General features: G+C 36.1%; 1 protein-coding gene across 2 annotated transcripts in view; it reads left to right on the top strand.

Annotated features, from left to right (window-relative positions):
- Positions 1-24,821, top strand: part of LOC132696706 (uncharacterized) — a 142,339-nt gene that overhangs the window by 107,139 nt on the left and 10,379 nt on the right. For both annotated transcript variants that reach the window (XM_060661690.1, XM_060661691.1), the window contains exons 3-5: positions 5,810-5,924; positions 14,544-14,707; positions 18,752-18,900. In XM_060661690.1, the coding sequence (XP_060517673.1) occupies positions 5,810-5,924; positions 14,544-14,707; positions 18,752-18,900 (428 nt within the window). The remainder of the gene's footprint in view (positions 1-5,809; positions 5,925-14,543; positions 14,708-18,751; positions 18,901-24,821) is intronic.

Genomic DNA, 24,821 nt, shown 5'->3' with positions numbered 1-24,821 from the left:
AATTTCCAAGAAGTTGTTTTTGTACCAATTATTCCGCAACTCATTAGAATTGCAAAAATTGCAAAAACAACCGGTAAGGAGAGGGAACTTCGTGTGAAAATATAGCCTCCATTTATTAATTTTTTTAACCGGGAAACTAGATTAAAGTTATATATATATATATATATATATATATATATATATATATATATATATATATATATATATATATATATATATATATATATATATATATATATATATATATATATATATATATATATATATATATATATATATATATATATATATATATATATATATGAAAAAATAAAACCAGGTTTTAAGTTTGCAATCATAATTTTACAATGTTTTTTAATTTATCTCTATATATTTTTAAGGTTGACCTTTTTTTTATTTAAGTTTAACGGTTGCTTTTGTCTAATATATTAGTAGATTAGCTAAGAGGGTACCTGTACTCGTAATGGACACATTCCATCCAGTACTTACCATTAGCCGAAGAATAAAAAATCATCAAAACCAGTAGCTGAAGATTTTGTAAAGGTGTAGTTAGCAGAGGGGAATGGTTGTTTTGGATCTAACTTCCAAACTCATTGGTTGTTTTTATAAATAATAAGTGTGCTTTATTCGGCGGAATAAAGAAATTATTGGGTTGTTCGGAAAGTCATTTCGTTTTTTTTTTGGGAACATGAAAGACAGTTTTCGTATAATGAATAAATATTTTATTAAATTATATATTGGCCATTCTGGTCCGACACCTTTTTCCATCTTTCTGGCAGTAACATAATTCCCCTCTCATAAAAGTTTTGGTCCTTGCTGGCAAAAAACTGGTTCAGGTGGTTTTTGACATCTTCATTTGAGGTAAAGGTTTTGCCATCCAAAAAATTTTGCAGGGACCGGAACAAATAGTAGTCGGAAGGCGCCAGATCTGGAGAATATGGTGGATGTTGCGGTACGTCCCATTCAAGCTGTAAAAGTTTTTGGCGAGTGACCAAATTTGTGTGAGGTCCCGCATTATCCTGGTGTAACACTACACCCTTCCTGTTGATTAATTCGGGCCTCTTCTCTTTAAGTGAATCATTCAATTTGTCCAGTTGATGACAATAGACTTCTGAATTAATCGTTGTATTGTCCGGCAAAAGCTCAAAAAAAACGATTCCTTTGACATCCCACCAAACGGAGAGCATCACCTTTTTTGGTGAATGTTGGCTTTTGACACGCTTTGAGCCGGTTCATCTTTTCAGCTCCATGACCTCTTGCGTTTAAAATTGTTGTATACAACCCATTTTTCGTCCCCAGTAAAAAATGGATCATTTTCTTGACGTTTGAGGAGCGAATCACACACGTCAACGCGACGACACAAATTTCGCTCCGCAAGGACATGGGGCACCCACACATCGAGCTTTGAGGTTAAGCTCATGCATTCCAAATGGCCATAAACAGTCGAATTCGACAAATTTAATCTCTCACCGATCTCTCGTGTGGTTATTCGCCGATTTGCATCAACTAATGCCTTTATCGCATCTTTGTCAGCTTCGACCGGCCTTCCAGACCGTGGTGCATCTTCGACATGAAAATTACCGGATCGAAATTTTGCAAACCAGTTCTGGCACTGGCGTACTGTTAACACGCCTTCTCCATACACATCCGTCAATTTTTTTCTCGCTTGGACAGCATTTTTACCTTTTCTGAAGTAAAAAAGTAAAATATGACGAAAATGCTGCTTATTGCTCTCCATATTTAAAAGGGCACCAACCAAAAACTACTGCGTAGAATTAATAGAACTTTTTCACACACAAGCCTCGCAATATCAGCTCTCAAGACTTTCCGAACAACCTTATATAATGATTCTCGTTTCAACATAAGCAGCAATTCCATTTCTGCTTTGCACCTGGTTATTTATTTTATCTGAGATGACTGTTACTTGAAAAAAGGAACTACCAACACCCATATGTCACCACTTTATGTTCCTGTTGCTAAGTACCTTCAGCGTTCAAACTAGCCAGGCTGATGGCGCTTCTTAAACGTTAAGCTCGTTTGCATACGTTGACTTAGTCGTGAAACTAAAAGGTACGAAAAATACGAATTTTTTCAAACCGAAATCCAAAATCTTCCAATTCTATCCGAAAGAGTTCGCAACAACAACACAATCCTCCGAATAGACGAGAAATGCAGAGCAGAGTAAAAGTTTGGCGACGAAACTACGATTTTGCATTTTCGACGAAAAACTCGAATACCTTCCGGAACGGCACATCTGGCGCGACTCTAAGCGACTTTTCCGGCCCTCTGACCCTCCTCGATAAGGAAAAATGATGAATGAATCCGCCGAAGTGAACCATTAGTTGCCGTGGAAAAAAATGCCCGTTGTCTTTAAAAAACATAAAAGCGAAGCGTTTTGGTACTTTTTCCCTGCAACGGTTTTTGTTCTTACCGGGTAGAAACGGGATGACGTTGCACCGAAAAATGCGTCCCCATTAGCGTGATGAAAGGGGTGCGGGAGGTGTGGTGTGTTTTTTTGTCCCATAAAAATATTTATACGGGCGAAGATCCTTTGGAAATTTCGCGAACAACAACAAAAATGAAAGCACGGGAAATTGATTGCCGTCCATTGTCGCAGTTTAATGAACGGGTCGGGGGGTGGGGGGGCGTGGTCGCTTTAGTAATTAACGGTTTTTTGGTTACCGGAAAACAATGAAAGCACATAAAGTACATTTTTTTCAATTCCGACGAACTTTTTTATGAATCCTACTAGTAAAGATGGGGTAATCGCTACAGCTAAAGCTCTAAAGTCTAAGAACTCTGCGGGTTACGTTGGAATTTCTTCTAAATTCCTAAATCTAACACTAGAAGCTGTACCTGACGAGTTATTGCTTTGTTGACCACTTGAAACAGATGCAAGTCATTCTAAATTTCCAAGGTAACGAAAATAGGGAAATAGGTAGACTAGCTTCTTCAATGTCAGCTTTCCCACCTGACCAATAAATCAACCACCACTGCAATGAGAATGGGCTGAGGTTCCACAGGGATCAATTTTGGGACCCCTGCTTCTTTTGATTTACATTAGCGATATCCCTGAATGCTTCGAACATTCTAAAATAGGCTCTTTTCTGATAACGCCCTTTTCATCCTCCTTCTTCTAAAGAACTTGTATGACAAACCTTTATTCTTCCCAACCACGTAGTCTACAACTAAGCTGTTATTCAATCAGCGTCTGAATGTATTCTTTTGGTTACTATTAGTAGTGTCCCATTTTATAGCAATCCAGGGTTATACCTAGATACACTGGATACTGCTAAACCCACGTTTGGCAGCCCTGATGCATATGAAACAAAACAAATAAAACGCTGAGTGAGAATTGATTTTATTACAGGAGCGGTATAGAATTATAAAGTTGACAACTATAATTTTATTTTATATCCCAAATGTTTGTTTTTTTTTTAAGAAAGAGTATGTAAACAAGAAACATAATTTCTTTTAATCCTCGTTCCTCAAGAAATCAATCTTAAATGTATAATCTATCTTCTGGTCTCCATGGGTTTGAGGTGTTAGTAGAGAAACTATAGCGGTTCCAGGACCAACCAGAAGATATATTTCATTTGGCATATCTATTTTATGACAATAAATCTAACCTTAAGTTAATGACCACTTTTCGATTCATCAAATTTAGAGATTAGGCCATCCAAAAGGTAAATTAAAAAAAAAAAGTAAAATAGTAATGTATAGTTTTCATTCATTATATCTAAGCCATTAAATATTGTCTATAAAAATTATCTGCACGTGTATTCATAGCAACCGAAAACTTTCCATAATCAAAAGTTACAAAGATTTTTTTAAGATACATATTATCGAAAAACTCCACCTCCCAGACACCTACATTAGTTTTCGTCCATTTCCTTTAGCAAAGTATACAATAGCCTCCCATTCTATTATGTACCTCTCTGCAACTTCAGTGCTTCTTGGTTTCCTTTTTTTTAATTGTGCTATATATTGATAATCTTTTTAATTTGTCGTTCTTCATTTGTGTAAACTTCATGAATTAGAAATAATAAATATTCTATTCTAAGACAGATCCTCACATTTTATTCCAGATCCGTCTCGCCAACGTATGCAAACTTCTCTCAAAACACGTTTCCACCGTGTAGTTGATACGAGCACTAAAATTTCAGCGATGACAGCAGACAAACACGTCATAAAACATTCGCCGTCGACGGGATTTAAAAAGTTTATTAAATGAGTTGCGGGCTTGAATAAAACGCCCTGCTTCCAAACAGGCTTTCATAAGCGCCGCAGACACGAATACAGCTCGTTCGTATCTTTCCATTCGTCGTGACGCGTCGAGTAAAATATATTCGCTCCCCGCTACCCGCGAAACCGTACCGGCGAACTTTTAAAATTGCAATTAATAACACTCTAACGGCTGAAAGTTAAATCTGTGTTTTTTTATCGGGCGCAAAGTTGAATGGACAGTTTATTCGTTCATTTATTTATAAGACAGGCTACCTAACAAATATGCGTTATGGAATATACAATTGTACCATTCAATTGGTTGCAGCGTAATATTTTTATTAATTGCACAACTACAATACTAATAATGATATTAGGTGCACTTCAAATATTTGCAGGTCGAACAGTATTCAAAATCACTGCGCCACCAATATTAGCAAAAAACAAATGTGTGATGAAAATTCGAATTTCGTTATTAACTATAAAAACCACTATTATTGTAGTAGTATTGTTTTTCTTTCACCAAAATTTAACTGGCGATACGTACTTTCGTATATTACGTCAACAGGTGATTGGTGGAAGAACATAAACTAAGGTTTATGCATGATGTTCTGTATATTCTTCTGTGGTAACAAATGTGTACCAAATATCACCCCATTCGATAGAAACAGAAAGTTTATAGGAATCAATCATTTAATAATAATAATCGAAAGATAAATGAGCCTCTATTGTAAAGTTATCTCTGTTTTTCTCAAAATTAAATTCATTCAAGGGACCCAATGCTTATCCCTGTGAAACTTTAAAGTAGGGACTATTATAACCTTTCCTAAATCAGTTTAATGTAAAAAGCTTGCCGCCTTACCTTCATACATATTTATCGGCAATACCGATCGGAGAGAATATTATATAACAAACATTATGTAAATGTATGTAGGTATAGGTTTTCCGCCATTCATAACCAATTTATCGATACCGCGGAATATACGATACCCCATTATGCGCAAACTTGTGCAACTTGTTGCATAAATTCATAAATTTATAATACCGCGTCCCGACCGAATCTCTATATCATTTAATAGAAAAGTTAATTAACCTAACCAGACGTAACATAACATTGTAAAGAAATTGTTGTTTAGTTGCTTTTCTAGTTTCCACTTCTGTGTAACATTTGATCTCGCTACGATCATTTTGCGAAATTTCAAACCACTACGATCGCATTTAATTTTTCATTCCGAACCGACCTGATCGCCTGAAAATTTTGAAAGCACTCCGAATAACGAAACGAATTTTTGCTTAAGCTTTAAGAAATTTGATTATCGGCTCCAATTCGCTATTCGCGCTATCATTGGTCATGACATCAGCGCTTGTAGCTTGTAGCATATTTCACCATAATCCCAACAATGGCAATGCAAAAACCAAAAATAACAACCGAAAATTTGGCTACAATGTAGCACCTCGCGGTAGGTGTGCAAACAAGATCCAGCCTGATAACCCATTTCAGTTTCTCACATATTTTGATTTTTAGTATTCATTAGGATCTATAGTAACTACCTTGATATTGTTCAAACGATTGTTTTTGTTGCAGCTGACACTTCCTCCCAGTACGACGCAATCAGGGCGTACCTAAAGGAATTGGATATCAGGGATAAGGTGTGGATTGGGCTGTCCATGACTCGAGAAAAGCCTAACTTTACGTGGAGGTAGGTTTCTTTTAGTTTGGCACAATGAGGTTTTGATCAAGTTCTGTGAAAATTATTTATTTATTTATATTTAGAAACTAACCAAATAGTCGCTGAGTGCTAAGTGGGGTGAATAAGTTGGATGAGCAAGCAACTCCAACCATAATTCGTAAGTTTTGGCTGATGCAACTATTGCAGAATGTTCTAGTGCATTGCCATGGTAAAACATCATTTTTCATTTCGCCAAATGTCGTTTTTTTTATTTTTTTTGCTCAGTCGGTCCAATAATTATGCATAGTACTCGATATTGATAAATCCCCAAATTCTCACTTGAAAAGTTTTCCTGTTCAACTGTTGCTCCTTTTTAAACTAAAGCTTCTTTTTTCTAAGAGGCAGCCTAAATTGAGTCTCCGATGTCAAACTGACTCTTCCGGAAGCTCTAGGCATTTAACATGGTCTCTACATGCTCTTCGTTTGGTTTTGATCTATCTTACTATAGCCGGCACCTCACATATTTTTCTAATTTCATTGCTTCTTCTTCTGTCACTTTTATCCATCTGCCTCATCTTAACACCATGTTCTTCATGTACCAAAATACTATCTATAATACAGCCAAACAATTTTTACAGCAGCGATTTGAAGAATCAGTTCGAGTTATCAAAAAATGAGTTATTGACGAACACAGATTACTCACTATCCACAAATGGGTGATATACCTAGCTAGCACTATAGCATAATATTTCCAGACATATAAATGTTGCTTTATTGTGGCGACAGCCAAACTTACCTGCTTCTAGCGCCGAAGGATCCTTACTTTAGCTCATGCTATATACTTCCAACATATTCGTCGCCGACATATATTGTCTTACAGAAATTTAGCGAAAATTCATTTCGCTCCGTCGGCGTCAGATAGGATTTGTCGCCTTCGCTGGCAAATATTTGATTTACCTAATGTATGCATCTCGGAAGAACTTTCTCTGGAACAAGATAAAGCAATTTAACTCGTAATTGAATCCGCTACTTCGCCGAATTATCTTCCATTAGAATCTATTAAAGTGAACTTTTTAAAAATCCCCAGTTCTCGAGTGACAGCAGCGAAAAAAGGGAAAAAGGGTGGCGTAAAATTTCAATCGCCTTTGTGCGTTTCCTGTGCGTTCGGAGTTACCTGCGTGAAACGGCCAATTGCGTGTTTCCGAGTGTTCGTTTGGGGAGTGAATCCGAAATCAGACCGAAATGAAATTACGCGTAGTCGGCTTTGCTAAAAACCAGACGCGGTTGTAGATGGAAAATTTTTTGGTCCGGAATACGTCAAAGAAGAGAATTAGGCAAATTCGGAAAGACGCTTACCAAAAGGAAGCTTTTTTAATGTTCTGATACGTAAAGGTGCTTTCCAAAGCTAAAGAGTATTAAGAATAAAATTCTAGGTGGTGCTGGTAACGTCATAATGCGTGTTGGTATTGAACCTTCTTAGACTCTCTACTTAAACGTGGGATTTTTATATTTTTTATGATCGAGTAAAAAATGGTTTTGGAAATTATTATTACTTGATTGTGGATTCTCCTAAGACCAATGTTGTTGTTAAGTCTCACGTTTGCCTTGCAGGAGAAAAATAGATAATTATCGTCATCATCGCAGCAAAGACTGTAAAAAAGCCGAATTATTTTCATCCGGATAATTTAACTTTTTATTGTATATTTTTTCAATATAGTAACTTTGTGTGATTTCTCATATCATTCTATTCATGAAAAATTTTAGTTTATATACAGGGTGACTCAGTAACGAAGTATTTGGGATTTTTTTAATTTAAACCAGACCAGTTCGTCGTAATCGACTGTCAAGAAGAAATGCTGATTAGTTTTTTGGTTTAGTTGAGTAAACATAATTATTAATTAATAAATATGTGATAATAACAAATTAAATGAACAGTGGCAACATATTTTGTAATTTTGTGCGCTTTGAAGGTATTGTAAAAAAAGTATTAAAGATATTAGCTTTATTAACTATACAGGGTGACTTAAATTACATCAAAGTTGCGTATCGGTGAGTTCGATAATGCTCAGTTTTGAAATTCAAGCCATTGTTATGATTTAGAACTTTTTAGGCTTCCAGGCCAGGTCAAAAATCTATTACGACATTTCTTTTTTCTCAAATCATCGTCAACTTTATTTGTTCGTATGGTCGCCATATTGGATATTTGCAATGTTGAATAGCGTGTATTATTAGCTTTTGTTGTACTCCCACAAATTCGAAATATGGAACAAAAAATTCTATGCCACAGTAAGGTATGAATTTTCATATTAATATCTGGTGCATTACCGTGTCATTAAACATGGACTTTACCTATTAAGAAAAATGAGATATGGTAAAACTTTAATATAAAAATAGTTGAAACGGTGTCAAGATATCGGAAATGTATTTGAACATGTATCCTGACGAACGATTACGTCATCGAACTTTGTTTCAGTAATTGGATAGAAATTTTGCTAAGTTTGCATTGATATTTTCTCAGTACTTACAAAATTAAATTAATTATCTAAAAGATTTGAGCGCAACATTCTATATATTTGATGCAGAGTTGCACACACTGTATAAAATTTTTAAAAAATAGTAAATAAACAGAATGAAACCGAAAAAAAAACGTGGCACTCGAATGAAATTACTCAAGCAGAAAATAGAGACATTAAGTTATGTAAAGGGAATTTTTATTCTGTATACCTGAGTATGGCTCACAATTCTCAGTATCTAAATGGTGTAAAATTCAATATTATGACTCTATGACCATTGGAATCCCTGGGAAAACTTGGGAGGACTTTAATAGAAGACAGATTAAAAAACTTAGTAGTTCATATTTTGCTACGTCAATATTAAAAATTTCTCCAAATAAGGGGTATTTGGAGAAACTTTTAATGTATGGAGCCGAATATATAATAGCATAATATACAACTTACGACCCCTAGAGCCGGGCAGAAAGATTTTTTAGATATGAAATAATTTCCATTCTGACTGGTATTTAGCGACTTAAAGTATTAGTTATTAATATTTATATATGGGAGGGGGCGGTAGGCGGTCCACTTAAGCTTTTTTTCTGTTGCTTTTAACCATCAAGTCGATTTATTTTTGCCTAACTTTCTCCAATTTTTGGCTAAGCTTCTGGGGGTCGTGTCCCACTCTCCCCGATTTATGTTGTTAACAATTATAATTATTTATTAAAAAGTATTTAATAAAAAATAAACGTTACTGATTAGTAACCATTTTTCTATGGATTAAATTCATACAATTATCCAAAAAATAACACTTATAATAATAGTAATTGGGAATAGCTTTTTTTTGGAATTTTGAAGCCTCCCGTTTTACCCCTGGTATTACGCAAAGGGCTAAACCACAATTTATAATTATTAGAAGAAAAAACGAAAAATAAAATTTGGTTAATTTTTGAGGTGGACCTTCCCTACATAAAAATAAAGACAACTTACTCGATAAGAAATAGAAATCAGAATGGAGAAATAGAAAAAAAAAGAATAATTAGTAAGAGAAAAAAGAGAAATTCAAAAAATGTTTTAAATCGTTGCCGACATCAAATGTTTGCTGGTTATTTCACTTTTATTTCTTCGTTTTATTTAACGTTTTTGTGTTTATATTTTTTTAAAAGTTTAGATATGGTATGATGCTATTTTTCTTGGCGAAACTTTCCTTCGTTATAAATGTCGAATAAATGTCCCCTCTACTTTACTCTACGTCCCCTTTCTTGCAGAAATAGAGCAAGCAGCTGTTACCTATAACGAGAAATATTGTTCCTATTTGCCTTTTTTTTTTCCCAGTGGCCGTATCACCATCCAGGTAACATTTGAGAGGTATGCGCCGCTCAGCTACAGCCGGAGCGGGAGTGGGTAAATTCACGATTTAAGTACCAACTTCTAAAGAGTATTTTTTTTTATAGGGCGCCAGGTGATTTCTTTACTTATATACCCCTAAAACACTGACATCACCAAACCTAATTCGCACTGGTGACATTAGCTACGGTTATTACAAAAAAAAAGGAACAAAAACACTCCATGACATTCAGTTATTCGATTTAATGTCGAAATGGGGGGAAGAGTTATCCGCCGCACTGGGATCGGTATACAAGATCGCAATATGTAATTACATTAAACAACTTTACACGTTTTATTTTCCTACAGCGTAAATAATCTCTCGAGAGTATAGACGAGTATAAAAAGAGGGTAACCCCTTAACGACAGAAAAACTCTTCCTCTTTTCAACTCATCGTTCAGGTAATATCTTAGATGTACAAACAAAATTATAGAATTCGCAATAAAACTTAAGTTGGGCACTACACCAGTCCTTTTTGTCGAATCGCTTTATTTCCTTTACGTGTATGCGAAAATAAAAAAACAAATTCCACTACGTGGTACTTATCTGGAGTACGGACGTCGGTGTAGAACTCTCAGGTTAATTCCGAAGATTCCCGAAACTAAGGCGTTTGCTCTTCCCAATTTTCCGGATGTTCTAGGCGTACTATTATAATATCAACCAATACATGGCCTTTTCCGGATAAATAGCAACCTTCTGTTTCTCGTATCCGTCCGGGGCCACAAAAAGCAAATTGCCCAAAAAAAAAGAAAAAAAAACGCCTAAGAATGGAAAAGAAAAAAAAAATCAAGAAGTGATAGGAATTGATAAAGATTCTACAACTACAATTTTATTTTTTATTGGTTTTTAATTTCAATTAATTTATCTTATTTATCTCAAGAGTTTAAATTTTGAAAGTAAATCATTATGCTTTTACTGTAAAGGAAATTGACCTTTTTTTTTCCTTTATAAATGAGTTAAAATAAATTGTCCAAAAAAAAAAACGATCAGAACAACTACCGAGAACTACGCACACAATAAAAAGAGAACTTACCTCGTATCAGCACAAAAAACAAACCCAAAACACGAGACGCTTCTCTACAAAACCCAATATCTATTCAAGATAAGCTTTGGAACTTCTTAAAATAACCAGAGTACCACAAAAGTCGCCAAAGCGGGATGCAAAGTGAAAAATCCGTAAAACGCCAGAATAACTTTTCTGTTCACTAAGCAACCTAGAGCGATCACCGCGGTCACGGCTTATCGCGCTGCCATTTTTTCTGTCGGTGCGTCGTTCCTTTTTTTCCACGCTTTCGTATTTTGCCATCAACATGAGTTTACCGGGTGTCTCAAATTTCAAACGTAACACAACACAAATAAAACCATAATTAATAATAGAAATTTTTGTGCAGTTTAGCATTTTCAGTGTCATTTTCTAAATTATAATCGTAAAAAAGGAAAAAAAAAATGGTTAATTTTTGAGGTTAAGCTCCGAAGAAGCCAACAGGATGATTGGCGAAACGTCAGCGACTTCGCTTATAATGATATTTTTTGCCGGTTCTGAAATAAAACCGCGCTGAGGTTTTTGAAAAAAAAAAACAAAACGTCACGGGTTTCCAATCAATCCGGGAAACTGCGGAGTGTGTTTTCAGGACGCGCGATCGAAATGGACGCTTTTGTTAGCCCCGCGCGGGCAAAAACAGTTTTCGTTTTGTTTTCCTCGCGCAAACAAAGTTTACTTTCCCGAAAATGAAAACGGATATCCAAGTGCCCGCTTTTCGGCGTTTTATTCCCGATTACATCCGTTATATTCATTTTTTTTTTGCGTGGGTTAGCCGATAGCGACGTTTACGCAAGGCCGCGCCCAAAAATACATTTTAATAAAACCCGGATTTTAATTAAAAACGCACACTCCCGGAAAATCTAGCGAAAACAAAAACCATTCGGACATTTTTTCTAAAGCCGGGAATATCCAATTAAAGTCGAGAATATTCATTTCGGATTATTTCGCGGGAATTAAAAAATTTGTTAAAGCAAGCTTGTCCCGGAGCGGGCGTGTTCCGGATTTAAGAATTTGCTTGCCCGGATAAACGAAAAAAACGTCGCAGAAACTTCAAACATAATATACCGGATGTCCCGTTAAGATCAACGATATGAAAAATTAAAATTATTATTTTTATTATCGCAAATTGCACAAAAATTTCTATTCTAAAGGAATTTTGATTAATGCTGTTTCTGCAATTAAAAAGGACGTAGAGTGAAGTAGAGTGGACACTAATACCAATATTCCATATTTTTTCATATATCCCGCGCCCTGTATAATTGACGACACAGTTTACGATAGTGTTCAAATATCTGTAACGGTAAAACGCGGAAATTTTTAGGATCTTTTAGATTTTTTGCCCATAAACGAGACACCCTGTACATTATTCAAACAACGCTCGAAGTTGAGGTTATAGCCCTGGATCTTCCACGTTTCCTGGTCCAAGAATTTTTTGAAAATGGTAAATGGTAATTTCATCGATTTTTCGACAGTAACAAAGGAAAATTTTGGCAGTAAAAATAGCATTATATCTAAACTTTAAAACATATATATAAAAAAATTTAAAACATTTTTTGAATTTCTCTTTGTCTAATTATGAGGTGATTTTTAAAGCCCTAGTTATTAAATTCTTTTCGTGTAAGTTATTTCTGTTTCTTATCGAGTAAGTTGTCTTTATTTTCATGTAGGAAAGGGCGGGGCAAGCCGGCCCCCCAAGGAGGCCCACCTCAAAAATTAACCAGATTTTGTTTTTCGTTTTTTCTCCTAATAACCATAAATTCTGGTTATTTGTACAATTCCAGCCCTTTGCATAATACCAGGGGTAAATCTTATACATACCAATAACAAATTTTAAATTAAATATACTTAAAAATACTTTTTAATAAATAATTATAATTATTATATATAATACTATAAATAGGGCAGAGTGGGGCACGACGGCCAGAAGCTTAACCAAAATTTGAGTAAATTCAATTAAACTTAAACTTAAAACTTAAACAATATGCACATGTGTCCTAAACGTCTCAACTTTTGAAAAAATCTTAAAAAATAATATTAATAACAGCATGCAGATAATTACTGGTATTGGTGAAAAGTAATAACCTCAGTCGCGGTTAGGATTCATAGATTTCTATAGACCCCCGGATTTAGAAGAATTGATTACATGCAAGAATTTTAGTTTTGTCGAATAAAATTTTATGTCCGGTGTCGTCATTGTGTCTCAAGGTTTTTCATGTTTTTTGCGACTAGATATTTTACGTCCGGTCTGTCTAATGTACTCTTTGCCGCATATGCCTGGAATGCTCTAAACTCCTTTGACGAAGATGTTGAGAGATTTTTTTATACTTCTTTTGAACTTTTGACACGTGGCATATGTGGGATTGCTTTCGGCTTCGTTGCTATTGGAAGATTGTGGTGGAGCGCTAAACAAACAAAAGTTTAGTTAAAGAATTAGTATAATTATGTTGTTAAATCCATTTAGGTACAAAAGTGAAATTAAAACTTGAACAATTACTTAAAGATTTCTAATATAGGAGAACATTTTTAAAATCATTTATTAACACAGAAAGTGACATAAAGAGTACATTTACAATATAACAAGCGAATATATAATTCTTTTATCGTGAAGTCAGCGGGGTGTTATCGTCACTTAGTTACGGGCTTCGTCTGCTATTCTGGGTGTATAACTAATTACAACTTTTTTTATTTTTAGCCTGAGTATCATAAATTTTTAAGGAAACTATAGAGAACGTTCTCATTTAAGTCATTCAATGCATGCATCAACTTTGACGAATACAAAAAAAACGTGAGAAATCCGATTCTTTTGAAATTTTGCACTTTCGTGGTTTACTGAAAGAGACACTTTTTCTAATATTTGTTTAATTTCTAAAAATGGGACATATTTTATCAAAAACATACAAAACATCTAGAGCTGAATGAAAAATGTAAAAATTTAAACGGGTCCGTTGAAATTAGACAATTAATAGAACCATTTTATAAAAAAAATATTTTTTTTTATTTTTAATTGGTTTTGCTTACTATATTTCTTTAGATTTTTTTCAATTAAATTAATACTAGAAAAAAAACTACTAATTTAGGGGGCATAATACTGTCAAATATTAGTTACTCAATTCGCATGAAGCAGTAACATTAGTTTTAAAAAATGAAAAAAATGAGCTAACAAGTTTTACATTTAAAATTTTCATATTAGTTTCTGATCACCCTAGCTTTATTTATCTTATCTCGTATAAGGAGATCGTAACCAAATTTATTAAAATTTATAAAAGCTTTCAATACAATTACAATTACAAAACAAAATATTTGCTACAAGTCGCGAAAATATAAAAATGCCGTATATTTAACAATATAGATATAAACAAACCCAAACAACTTTTGTCTGTAAGTTTTTTTTATATTTTTTACAGGTTCTGATGTAAAGTTCAGCAATGGCCAACCAATCGGAGATTAACCTTTTCTTCTTTTCGTGCGAGATACTTTATCCGCGATTTTAGTTTTCTAAACTGCCATAACGGCGCTGTTATCACTCTGTCGCGCTCCGCAACAAACCGAACCGCTGATCAGCTGCCCTCTCAAATCTCATAAAATTCGTATCCTCTCCTAACAAAAGGTTTCGACGCATGTGAGGTTATGTTCTAGACATATCACTTCGACAACGTATTGCGAGTGCGAACTTTCCAAGAATTCCAAGCGAGTCGGCCATTCGTATGGAAAATAATTTCTGTTTTCAGCGACTATCGACCACTGACGGGAGAAGGACACTGGCAAGAGGCTCTGCCCGCCGGAGGACAAGGAGACTCCCTTTGCGCCATCATGGACCCGGCGGCGGACTTTCTGTGGCGACCTTTGCCCTGCGGGGGGCCCGAGATAGCGGCCTTTATCTGCGAATTGGAGAGTAAGTCTCGTCAAACGGGTTTGGCTTGCTCACCGAACTGTAAACGCGGCTGGGTTTATGCGATCAGACACCAAAGTCAAGACGCAAAGAGGGGAATTTTATTTTGTGAGGTCAAGTCTCACGTTTCGAGGTAATGAGGTTAACTTCACCTTTGATCGTCGCGTATTATTAATTACAATTACAATTAAGCGGGTATTTGAATGAGATAGGAAGCGAAAATGAGGGAAATGGAAAACTTCACTCAACTCGATAATGAAATCTTTACAAAGTTATTGGAAAAAATTTGAATAAATTGCTCAATTCGTGAAAACGGATGAAGGACTACATAAACATTAATCAATTGCTTTCTTGTTAATGTTTTCTTGAAATTTGTCTAAAATCGTCACAATTTAGATTTTAGTCTACTTTTGCATTTACATCACATTTTTGCTTCCATTTGTCACGACAACATTCAAAAATTTTATTTACGCAGATAATAAAGCAAAGCGGTCGTGGTGTCTCTTTTTTGACTTAATTTTGTTGTGATTATCATTGGCTGTTATTCAGATAAGAACCTATCCTACTGCAGGCAGGTTTCATCCAAAAGTATGTTATGGTTTACTTAATTGCTATGCAACCGATCAAACAACATACTTTATAGAGTTCTAGTAAAATATGTATTTTTAAAGGCAACATCTCCGTTAGATTGGAACGTTAATTTGGGGACGTCCACGCTAATGATATAAGACCCTCGAGTTCCCCAACATTCCTTGTGATTCCATGCGAAGAATCTTTTCCCCAGAGTGTTATATTCATACGTGGTTTTAAAATAAAATTTAAAGTTTTTCTCTCAGACGTACCAACCTTTCCCCTCTTATGGCAGAGATCTTTACAGCTTCTTTAGAAAAGGTGATATCACAATTCATACTAGTTTCAGTCATCGTCATCATTCCATTATTATTCATACCTTTTCTTCATACCCTTAAATGCAGAGAATTTTAGCAGTGAACATTAATAATGGCTTCTCCATGCACTCGATCAACAGTTACCAAAATTTATGCCAGCAGCCCTTTCTTAGGCAACAACATACCGCACAAAATCGAGAAGTGCAACCAGAGCTGGAGAAAAACCTCAGTCTTCTGGGGCAGGGAGATGCATGCAACATCTCCCTGCAAGCATGGTGCGAAAATAAAAATAACAATAATAAATAGTTCAAAATGGTCAAATATAACATTGAAGACTTGCGAGCTACCATCACATCAGACAATAGGATGACTACGTGGATACGTGCTGCAAATCGATGCTGTTTTGATTTTAGGACCAATTACGACATATGCGTGCAAGAATTGCAGAGAAGACACCAATGAAATACAACAATACGGTACAGTACTAATTAGACTAGTGTGGAAAGAGATGCCGGATGGGAAGAAACGCCGGGTCGTAAAGCTACAGAGAGAGAAAGGGAGCAGTACATGTTCCTAACACCTAATACCGGGAAAAGAAATTTCCCACTACATTGGGAGTAGTTCCCGTCGCAGACTTCCTGGCACCAATCGGGTTCGTCCGGGAAGTTGGAAACTTTACAGAAGCTGCGTCCGACATATAGGACGACTGCAAGACTAATTGGATAACCCTGTTTATGCGATTTAATTAGCGAACCTAGTCGAGAGGTTAATTCATGCCAGTTAGTTATTGGAACGCGACACTAGATCCGTTATAAAGTTCTTTGTTTGCGCTAGGGCCGGCCCGCTATGGCTTTAATTAAAACTTATGATTAATTATTTAAATTATTAAAAGCCGGGTCGGTTATAGTGAATAATTACGCGTCGAGCGACTTATTACTTGTAATTACCGGTCGGAATTTGTTCAGACACACTTGAAAATATTTTACTTTAAATGAGGGGCGGTTAGTCGCCATTTTTTTTGCCGGCACAACGAAATAAATGAAATTTATGGCGGCCTGGAAAATTTTGTAACAAAATCGCCCGAGAAAGCTGGAGATTAAGCCGGTGTTTTTCTTTTACCGGGCTATCCGAACTTGTAAAGCGCTTTTAACGCTTTTAACCCCTTTGTTAGGCGAGAATTACGACGCTTTGTGTGTACCAGACGAGAAACGGGGTTGAAACCTAATACCCTCGTTGGAGAAACGCTGGAGGGTGCACCGATAATCATATCGCTTTGTAGAAAAAATCCGGCGGGAAACAATACGAAAGTTGATTTTAATCACTTAACTTCGTCGCTTGAAAAAAATTCATGTTTGTTAAGACGTCGAAGTTCCCTTCGAAATTAAAAGACTACATTTTCAAGTTACTAATTGAAACCAATATTGATATGTCATTTTGCGATGATCTTTTTTTTTATTTCGTAAAAATTTGCGAAATTACGCTCTTTTTTTTCTGCAAAAAAAGTGCACTCGCAAACTTTTTACACTTTTTATAATTTTTGGAATTTTTTAAATTTCCTTAAAAAAAGTCGTGACTTTTGTATTCTCGATATTTTCTTCACAAAATTGCCTTTCGTACCAAACTTCTTTAAAAATGTACGTTTTTGTTTCTCTACGCAAGAATGTGTGAATTCGCAAACCTTTTACATTTTTTAATTTTTTTTTTCAATTACGTAGGAAAAGTGAAAACTTTAGGTAGATCTATTTTTTTTTGCAAAATTTCGTAAAAAGTTTGCGAATTTTCGCTTTCTTGCAAGTCTTTTGCACAAAAAATATGCGTTCGAGAACTTTAACGTAATTCACACTTTTTTATTATTTTTGTCTTTACATTTCGTAAGAAAAGTGTGAATTGTTTATCCTCGGTATTTTTTTTTCACAAGGTTGCCTGAAAAGTTTCTTTAACAAAATTTCGTTAAAAGATGGGAAATTTTTTTTTCTTTTATAAAATTTCTTTAAAAGTTTGAAAGTTTACACATCACACCAAATGTACACGTTTCGTATCAAATTTATTTACAAATGTTTCTGCTTTTCTTTACAAAAAAGTGTGAACTCACCCATTTTTTAAAAAATAATAATTTTTTCAATTTCTTAAAAAAAGTCGTAATTTTAGGTTAGGTCTATGTTTTTGTCCAAAATTGCCTGAAAAGTTTATGAATTTTATTTTTTTTTTACGAAATTTCCGACAAAATTATTACCAAATTCACACATTTAATAAAAATAATGTAAATTAACTAAATTGTTACCGAATTCACACATTTCATACCGATTTTCTTTAAAAACATTGCAAATTCACAAAATTTTTCCGTATTTCGCCCTTTTTTACAAAATTTCTTTAAATATTTGTAAATTTATTCTTTTTTTGTACGTAATTTCATAAGAAAAGTATAAATTTTAGGTCGTCGATATTTTTTTCACAAAACTGTCAAAAATATTTTTTTTTTCGAAATTTCCTAAGCAATTATTGGAATATTCATTTTTTACAAAATTTTGTCCAAACTTTGTAAATTCACACTTTACACCAAAAATTTACAAACATCTTTAAAAAATTATAAATTAACAAACTGTTTACCACACCAAAACGCCCTAAAATAATATAAGTTTACTTTTTCTGAAGAATTATCAGAACATGCCAGTCAAAGCCCCTATAAATACTATTTAAAACTAAATTAAGTTAGGTTCATTTGGAATATTTTTGAAAAAAAACGTTTTTTTCTCTTTTGCAGTAGAGGTTACGCCACCTAACGGCCATTTTAAGAACTTGAAAGTAATTTACAGCTTTTTCTCTTGGCTGATTTACCTATAAATATATATTTTTTTTTAATTGTAGGACTAACGGTTCCTGTACACAAATCCTTGTATTTTAGTTATCCAAAAGTGGACCTCGGAAACCGGTCCACCATTTCTGTTTACCCGCCTGGAGTGTCCGGCAGTTTTATTGTTTACCCCCGAAACGACCTCCGGTTCCGCTTCCCGCGCCATTTTTTCATCTCTGACGCATGCGACGCCACTTAAATACAGCGGCGCGACGATCTTTTTTGTGCCCCCGAACTTATACGCTTATATCTCGACCACCGGCGTATATTATTACTTTACTTAGCGGCGAAATTTATGTCTAACCGTAGTTCCTACGTGGGCGGTGGGACCCAAGGGATGTTTACTCACCGAACTACCATCGCTGACTGCGCTCTACATCCCCGAACAAACCGCAGTAGAATTAACGTCCGACTGCGGCCTGGACGGCACCAAAAGAATCGCCTGCAAAGGGAACGCGGTGAGTGGTTTATCCCGTCCCGATCCCGAGTATTCCCTTTTTATTCCTCCCGTTCCGCGATTTATTTATAGAGTGCAGATTTATGTGCGCAGGGGGACGAAGGGGGAGGCCGCGCGAGTTTAATTTATGTCCGAATTGCGGAATTTGGACCATCTGAGACCCCACCCCGTCGGAACGTTAATACGGTTTATACTGTTACAGTTGTTTACGGCCATTTTGCCAGAGGATTTTGTTTAGTTTTAGCATCACGCGGATACATAAAAGCAAAGCCTGTCTAAATCGAAAGTTACTGTGCTTAATAAGCTGTCATTAGTAATAAATTCCAGCTTAAAGTGGTAAATAAGGCTTCCATTTCTTTGCCTATTCTATCCATAACCAGAAGAAGCTTTTTATTTTAAAAAGAAAGAGCTTCGCCGTTTCTTGTGGTAAAGAACGCAACGTTTTCCTATCGTGCTCCGGCGGACCACTATGGAATTTCGCAAAATCGATTTAATTTTATTTATTGTGTATACTGTGTTTTTAATCCTCGCCCAACTTCAACTACATACCCTGTATATGATTCAAACAATGTTCGAAATAGATTTTATAGCCCTGAATCTCCCACGTTTCCTCGTATATGATTTTTTCCAATAGATAATGAAAATACATGTTTTTTGAAACCAGGCAGTACGTGGTAATAGTAAATGACGTCATCGCGTCTGCGAGAATCAGCGATTTTCATATGAACCGTAAATACAAAAATTGTTACTCTTGATACGGCCTATAACACTGTTTGATCCGATTGGCAATATGTTTTAATTTAATTTATTCCAAAAAAGTACAACTTTCACGGTCTTTTAGATTTTTGTCCACAATTAAAAACAACAGCATCATAGGAGATTGTCGAGAACACTAAAAAGTAGTAAACTTTTACTGGTGCCTTCGCAGTCAAAAAGTTCTTTAAAGAACATAACACAAGGAAGTTCTTGTTGAGTTTTAAACAAACAGAGTCAATATGCCGGCACCGAGAGATAAAAAAATGTTTGATCCTTGAAATTTCCAGGCAAACTGTCCTATTGCAGTGGATAATGATATTATTTAGCTTAGCACCATTCAGTTAATTCAGAAAGCATTGTTTGTATGTTATCGAGAAGGGGTAGACGACATTTCTTGTTTCGACATTGTTATATCGTCGCAATAGTGATAAATTAAGGTATAAAAGACAAGAAAATTAGGGGTGCTGAGAAACTACCCTGGGGAGCGCCTCGTTCCAGATTTTCGAAATGACAATACATTTAAAAATATATTTTTTGTATATTTTATGCTGCCGACGTAAGAACTGCGACATCGTAAACTTTTTCCACACTAAAAACACTGTAATTGATCAGTAAGAGTTTTTATAGTCAAGGCCGCGCTCGATTAACGACGTTGTCACGGGAAACGCGACAAAACTCGGTCGGTATAGAAATTCCACGCGTTACCGGCCACGCAATCACACGCCAAATTTATCAGAGCTAATGGCGTATCGCGCGGACACTCGTCCGTCAATAGACCGCAATCGCGGAAACTCTATATTAACGTAATGCCTAGTTTGAAACGTTTCCGCTTGTCCCGAAATAGACTACTCTTTATCGGGTTTGGTATACGCCGACCCGCACCGTCCATATCGAGATCGTAAAAGATTTATCGAACGGTAACGATACGCCTATTGTGTGTTGTGCGGCACTGTCATTAGGTGATGGAAATATCAGATTTAGTTGGAAGTTTCCCCACGAGAGGCTCCAGCTAATGTTCGAACCTTGAGAACTCCGTTCTCCTAGGCACTTGCTCTGTCCGTGTCTCTCGTATTTGTTTTCTCATTAAAGTGACATGAATGGAGCAACTCGTCAAAAGGGATTTGTCGCGAAAAGCAAATACGACATCGAAAGCATAGAAAAGCTAATCTTTTTATCCGGTCAAGGAAAGCATCATTTATCTCTTCGGGACTCGATAACTACCGGGAAATATCAGTCAACGGTACTATAAGTAACGAATACAAAAGAAATATGAAAAATCTACATTAAGAGGAATACACCAGTTATCACATTCACATTAGAAGAAAAACAAAAACAGATTACCTAATTTTTCCTGCCTTGGGTATTGGATCTGTCTTGCTGACGTTTCGCCAAACATGCTATGTGGTTCGTTCATTAATATGGCAAGGGATTTAATTGCTGATGATATTCAGTAGTCTTGCTCGCCATTACTGTAGATTTTTTCGTTTTCATTTGTACTTTCTTCTTCTTTCTAAATCAAGTCTTCAGATGGTTTTCGATAACTGTTATCGAAGCGACGTTGACATTTTCGAATATGAAGGTGTAAGCGTGACCAAAGCACCCGATGATCTGGTGTGAATGGACAGCGAACACAGGTCAACTTGGATTCAAATTTAAGATGTTGCCATTTACACACCGGTATTTATTAAACATACCCCTCCACAAAACTTTATGTATATATATTGCGTAAGGTTTAAGAATGTCTGTTATTTTCTAATTCGATTGTGAAATTGATCTTTCGGTCTGTTTAGTTTGGGTAACTTCGAATTGACTTAAGAGATCCCTGGCGGTGTTGCCAGATAATGACAGTGGAAAGTTTAATTTACAATGTGAACTTGACGGTATTACCTGACCGTCGCACGCATAAAATAACCCTCGAGCATCGACGTTTAAACACGAAATGTTTACCTCCATTTAATATTTATTTCCAATGGCGTCGGTCACGCGAGGCGTCTATTTCTCAAACGTCCGTAAAACTGTCCGTTATGTCTATATTTAAACTCTCACGGTGGTTCGACTACCGTACCTTTATTGCTTTTAATGCCGGGTCATGCTAAGCACCACGATAACGCGAGATCGTAACCTAACCTAAAAAAAAACTTCCAAGAAAGTGTCGTTATAGATAGCATGAGTTTCTCTTTTTACAGATCGTGGTTCGAAAGGTCCCGCGTAACTCTGCCCTGATACGGATAAAAATCGTGGTAAACCCCAGATCACAAGGAACCATCTAAGAAAATCTTTATAAATTGTCGGCAAAGAGACGCGCGCCGCTGGTTTTAATCTGCCGCCGCCGAGGTAAAAGCATTAGTCACTTCGGGGCCATTGTTTATCGGGGGGTCAGCTTTCTGAGTATCAATCTTCCGCTGGCCCGGTGGAATTCCGATAGATAAGTGCGGGCCGTGTAATTCGAGCCTTTTTCGCTGCGGAAAAATTGATACGGATTATTTATCGCGAACGATTTTTCTCCGAACTTAAACGGCGATCACTTTCGGTCGATTTTTTCCGTTCGTGTTTGATTCGTAATCACGTAATTTTATTTTACAAATAGTTAAACTCTTTTCTTCTCATCTTGTTTTCCTACTCTATCGAAGCACTATTTAACTAATCGATACAGTACTTTGAAACTGAAAAATGTGCATCTGCAAAAATAGTCATTCCACGAGCCGAAGCAAGGTCCAATATTGATCCACTCGTTTATAGCATATACATGTCTTCTTTTCTATTCAGAGGATTATTAAGAAAATGTAATTAAAATAAATAGGGATCCCCAAAATGTAGTGGAATTCGTATCAACATAAATTCAAGATTCAAATTTCATGTTAGCAGATTCATATAGAGGCTTTGTAATGCCAATATATAGTTCCGTCGCTCCCTATCTGGGATAATCCATGTTAAGAAAATTTTTAACTTGCACAACATTGTGAGGAGGGGCACCGTCTTGCTTCCATATATTCAGCGCTGATATATTTAGGGATAAGTCTTCTATATATTGTTCTATTTGGCCCTCTAAGAGTTGCAAATGATGATCTCCAGTTAACTTTTGATCTGTAAATGTAGGACCCAAAATATGCCATTCTATGACTCCGGACTCTACACCATATATTAATTTATTGATACCCCCGGGTTTTTATTTCGTGTACTTGTCTAGGGTTATTTAAAGACCAATATCCTGTATTTTGTCTAACTAACTAACCAAACAAAACTGCGTCCCCCGTTGCAATTTGCACTGAGTTTTTGAATTTTACGAAAAAACTGAGTGGATTGATCGCTGAGAAATACCTGTCTCCTCATATACTCTAGTAATAGAGGAACGGGGCCTAATACACTTTTTTTTTGTTTACCTAACCTATTCTTCCATGATTTTCTGGAACTAGCCGTCCTGTCGCCACCATAGATAGCGTTCGGGTAGTTCGATCTCGTTGATGCAACCTCGATTCTCTGGCACGGGCCATACGGCTACCGCCACAGATAGAGTTCAATTGTTCGCTCTACTGGTGGCGTACCGTCGACCAGGTTGGCAAGAGTGACGTTTTTCCTCAATTTTTGTGTGCTCGTTTAGCCTTTCTAATAAAACTGGTAGTTTAATCGTCCGGCATTTTGTACAGTCGCTAGTAAAGCTTGGCGGGTTTTAGCAGGCTTTCTTTTGGGTGACCTATTTATTTTTTGAGTCGGTAGTGCTACCGCAATAAGAGGGGTCACTAATTTGTGATTTCCCATATCCCATATCAGAGCCCGGGGTAACGTTCTGGAGAGCTTCAGGTTTGGATAGCTTAAGTACTGCGCCCTCCCATAAATGGCCTGTTCTCTTTAAGAACTGCATGCGGAACTTATATTCTTAATTTAAAGATATAGATTAGATATAGATAGATATAGGTTTAAAGATAAGATTTGACGCAATCACACCTGCCTCCAGGTAGATGCTTTTATGTACCTTTTTACTCGGTTTACACTATTTAATGTGGTAACCCTTGGCCAAGCAGGAATTTGGAGGAAATAAATTATTGTTCGTGATTCATTTGTTTATTTCCTTTTCAGGTTGAAACCTTCTGTTAATAAGATTACTTTTTTTGAATCACATGGCGGCTACCTACCACCTTCCGGGATCGACCGAGGTGCCCTCCACCGCCTTCCAACTTGGGCTTCTATTTAGTAATGTTTTACCATATTAATTTTTCTTGTTAGTTAGTGAGGTAGCGTGGGCATTATCTTGCCTCACTAATAAATTTCAAATTTCATTAATTAACGCTTATCGTTTTGACGATCCTTATTCATTTAATTTTATTTCCTTTGATGACGTTGCAAAATCGCTTTCCCGGCGAGAAAAACGACGTAAATTTGTAGTTCCCGATGCGCCGGTAAAACTCCACGCAACAAATTTATTCGCATCGGCAAACCAAAGACGGAATTCTGAGGTCGGATCTGTGTTCGTAGATCGCGTTCCTATTCGGACGCTTTCGCGCGAGACCTTAGACAAATACAAACGAATCGAATTTGGAGTATTTTCGCATGACGGTATTTTAAAGGGACCCCGGTTACGGAATGAAAATAAAGGGGAACGGGACTATTCGTTTGCGTTCGTCAGTAGATAAGGTCGGTGGGTTCTGCACCACGTGCCTTGTCACAGAATCCGAGCAGCTTAACTACTAAATCTAAATCCAAAAAAATCTGTAGCAATGCGGACGTTGATCGATTATCTCAACTAGTTGAAATAAAAATATCGAATGTGCGCATTCCTCTGAAAACGGAGGTAAATAACCTTGGGGTTATGCTCGACAATAAGCTAAGATTTAATAGTCACATTACCCAATGTATTAAAAAATCCATTGCTCACTTAAAATGCTTATATGGTTCTAAAAATATTTGAAATCAATCATTAAAAAAAGTCCTGTGTTATTCGATAGTTTTATCTTCTTTTAACCGCTGTGATGCCGTCTATGGTCCATGTCTGACAGCGGCTGCCTCAAAAAAATCACTGTTTAGCATGGAGTCCCTTAGGGTACTCGGACTGTAGCCAATAATTCTATATACTATCAGTCTTTACTGGCGAGAACCCCTTTTTTTAATTTGATATCATAATTCCCGCAGTGCTGACCTCTTTATACCAATATGATGGTCACATCACCACCG

Source organism: Cylas formicarius, unplaced genomic scaffold (assembly GCF_029955315.1).
Source record: "Cylas formicarius isolate icCylForm1 unplaced genomic scaffold, icCylForm1.1 PGA_scaffold_1__22_contigs__length_36826433, whole genome shotgun sequence".
Classification (NCBI taxonomy): domain Eukaryota; kingdom Metazoa; phylum Arthropoda; class Insecta; order Coleoptera; family Brentidae; genus Cylas; species Cylas formicarius.
Note: the sequence above shows the minus strand (reverse complement) of the source record. Positions and strands in the feature narration are given on the sequence as shown.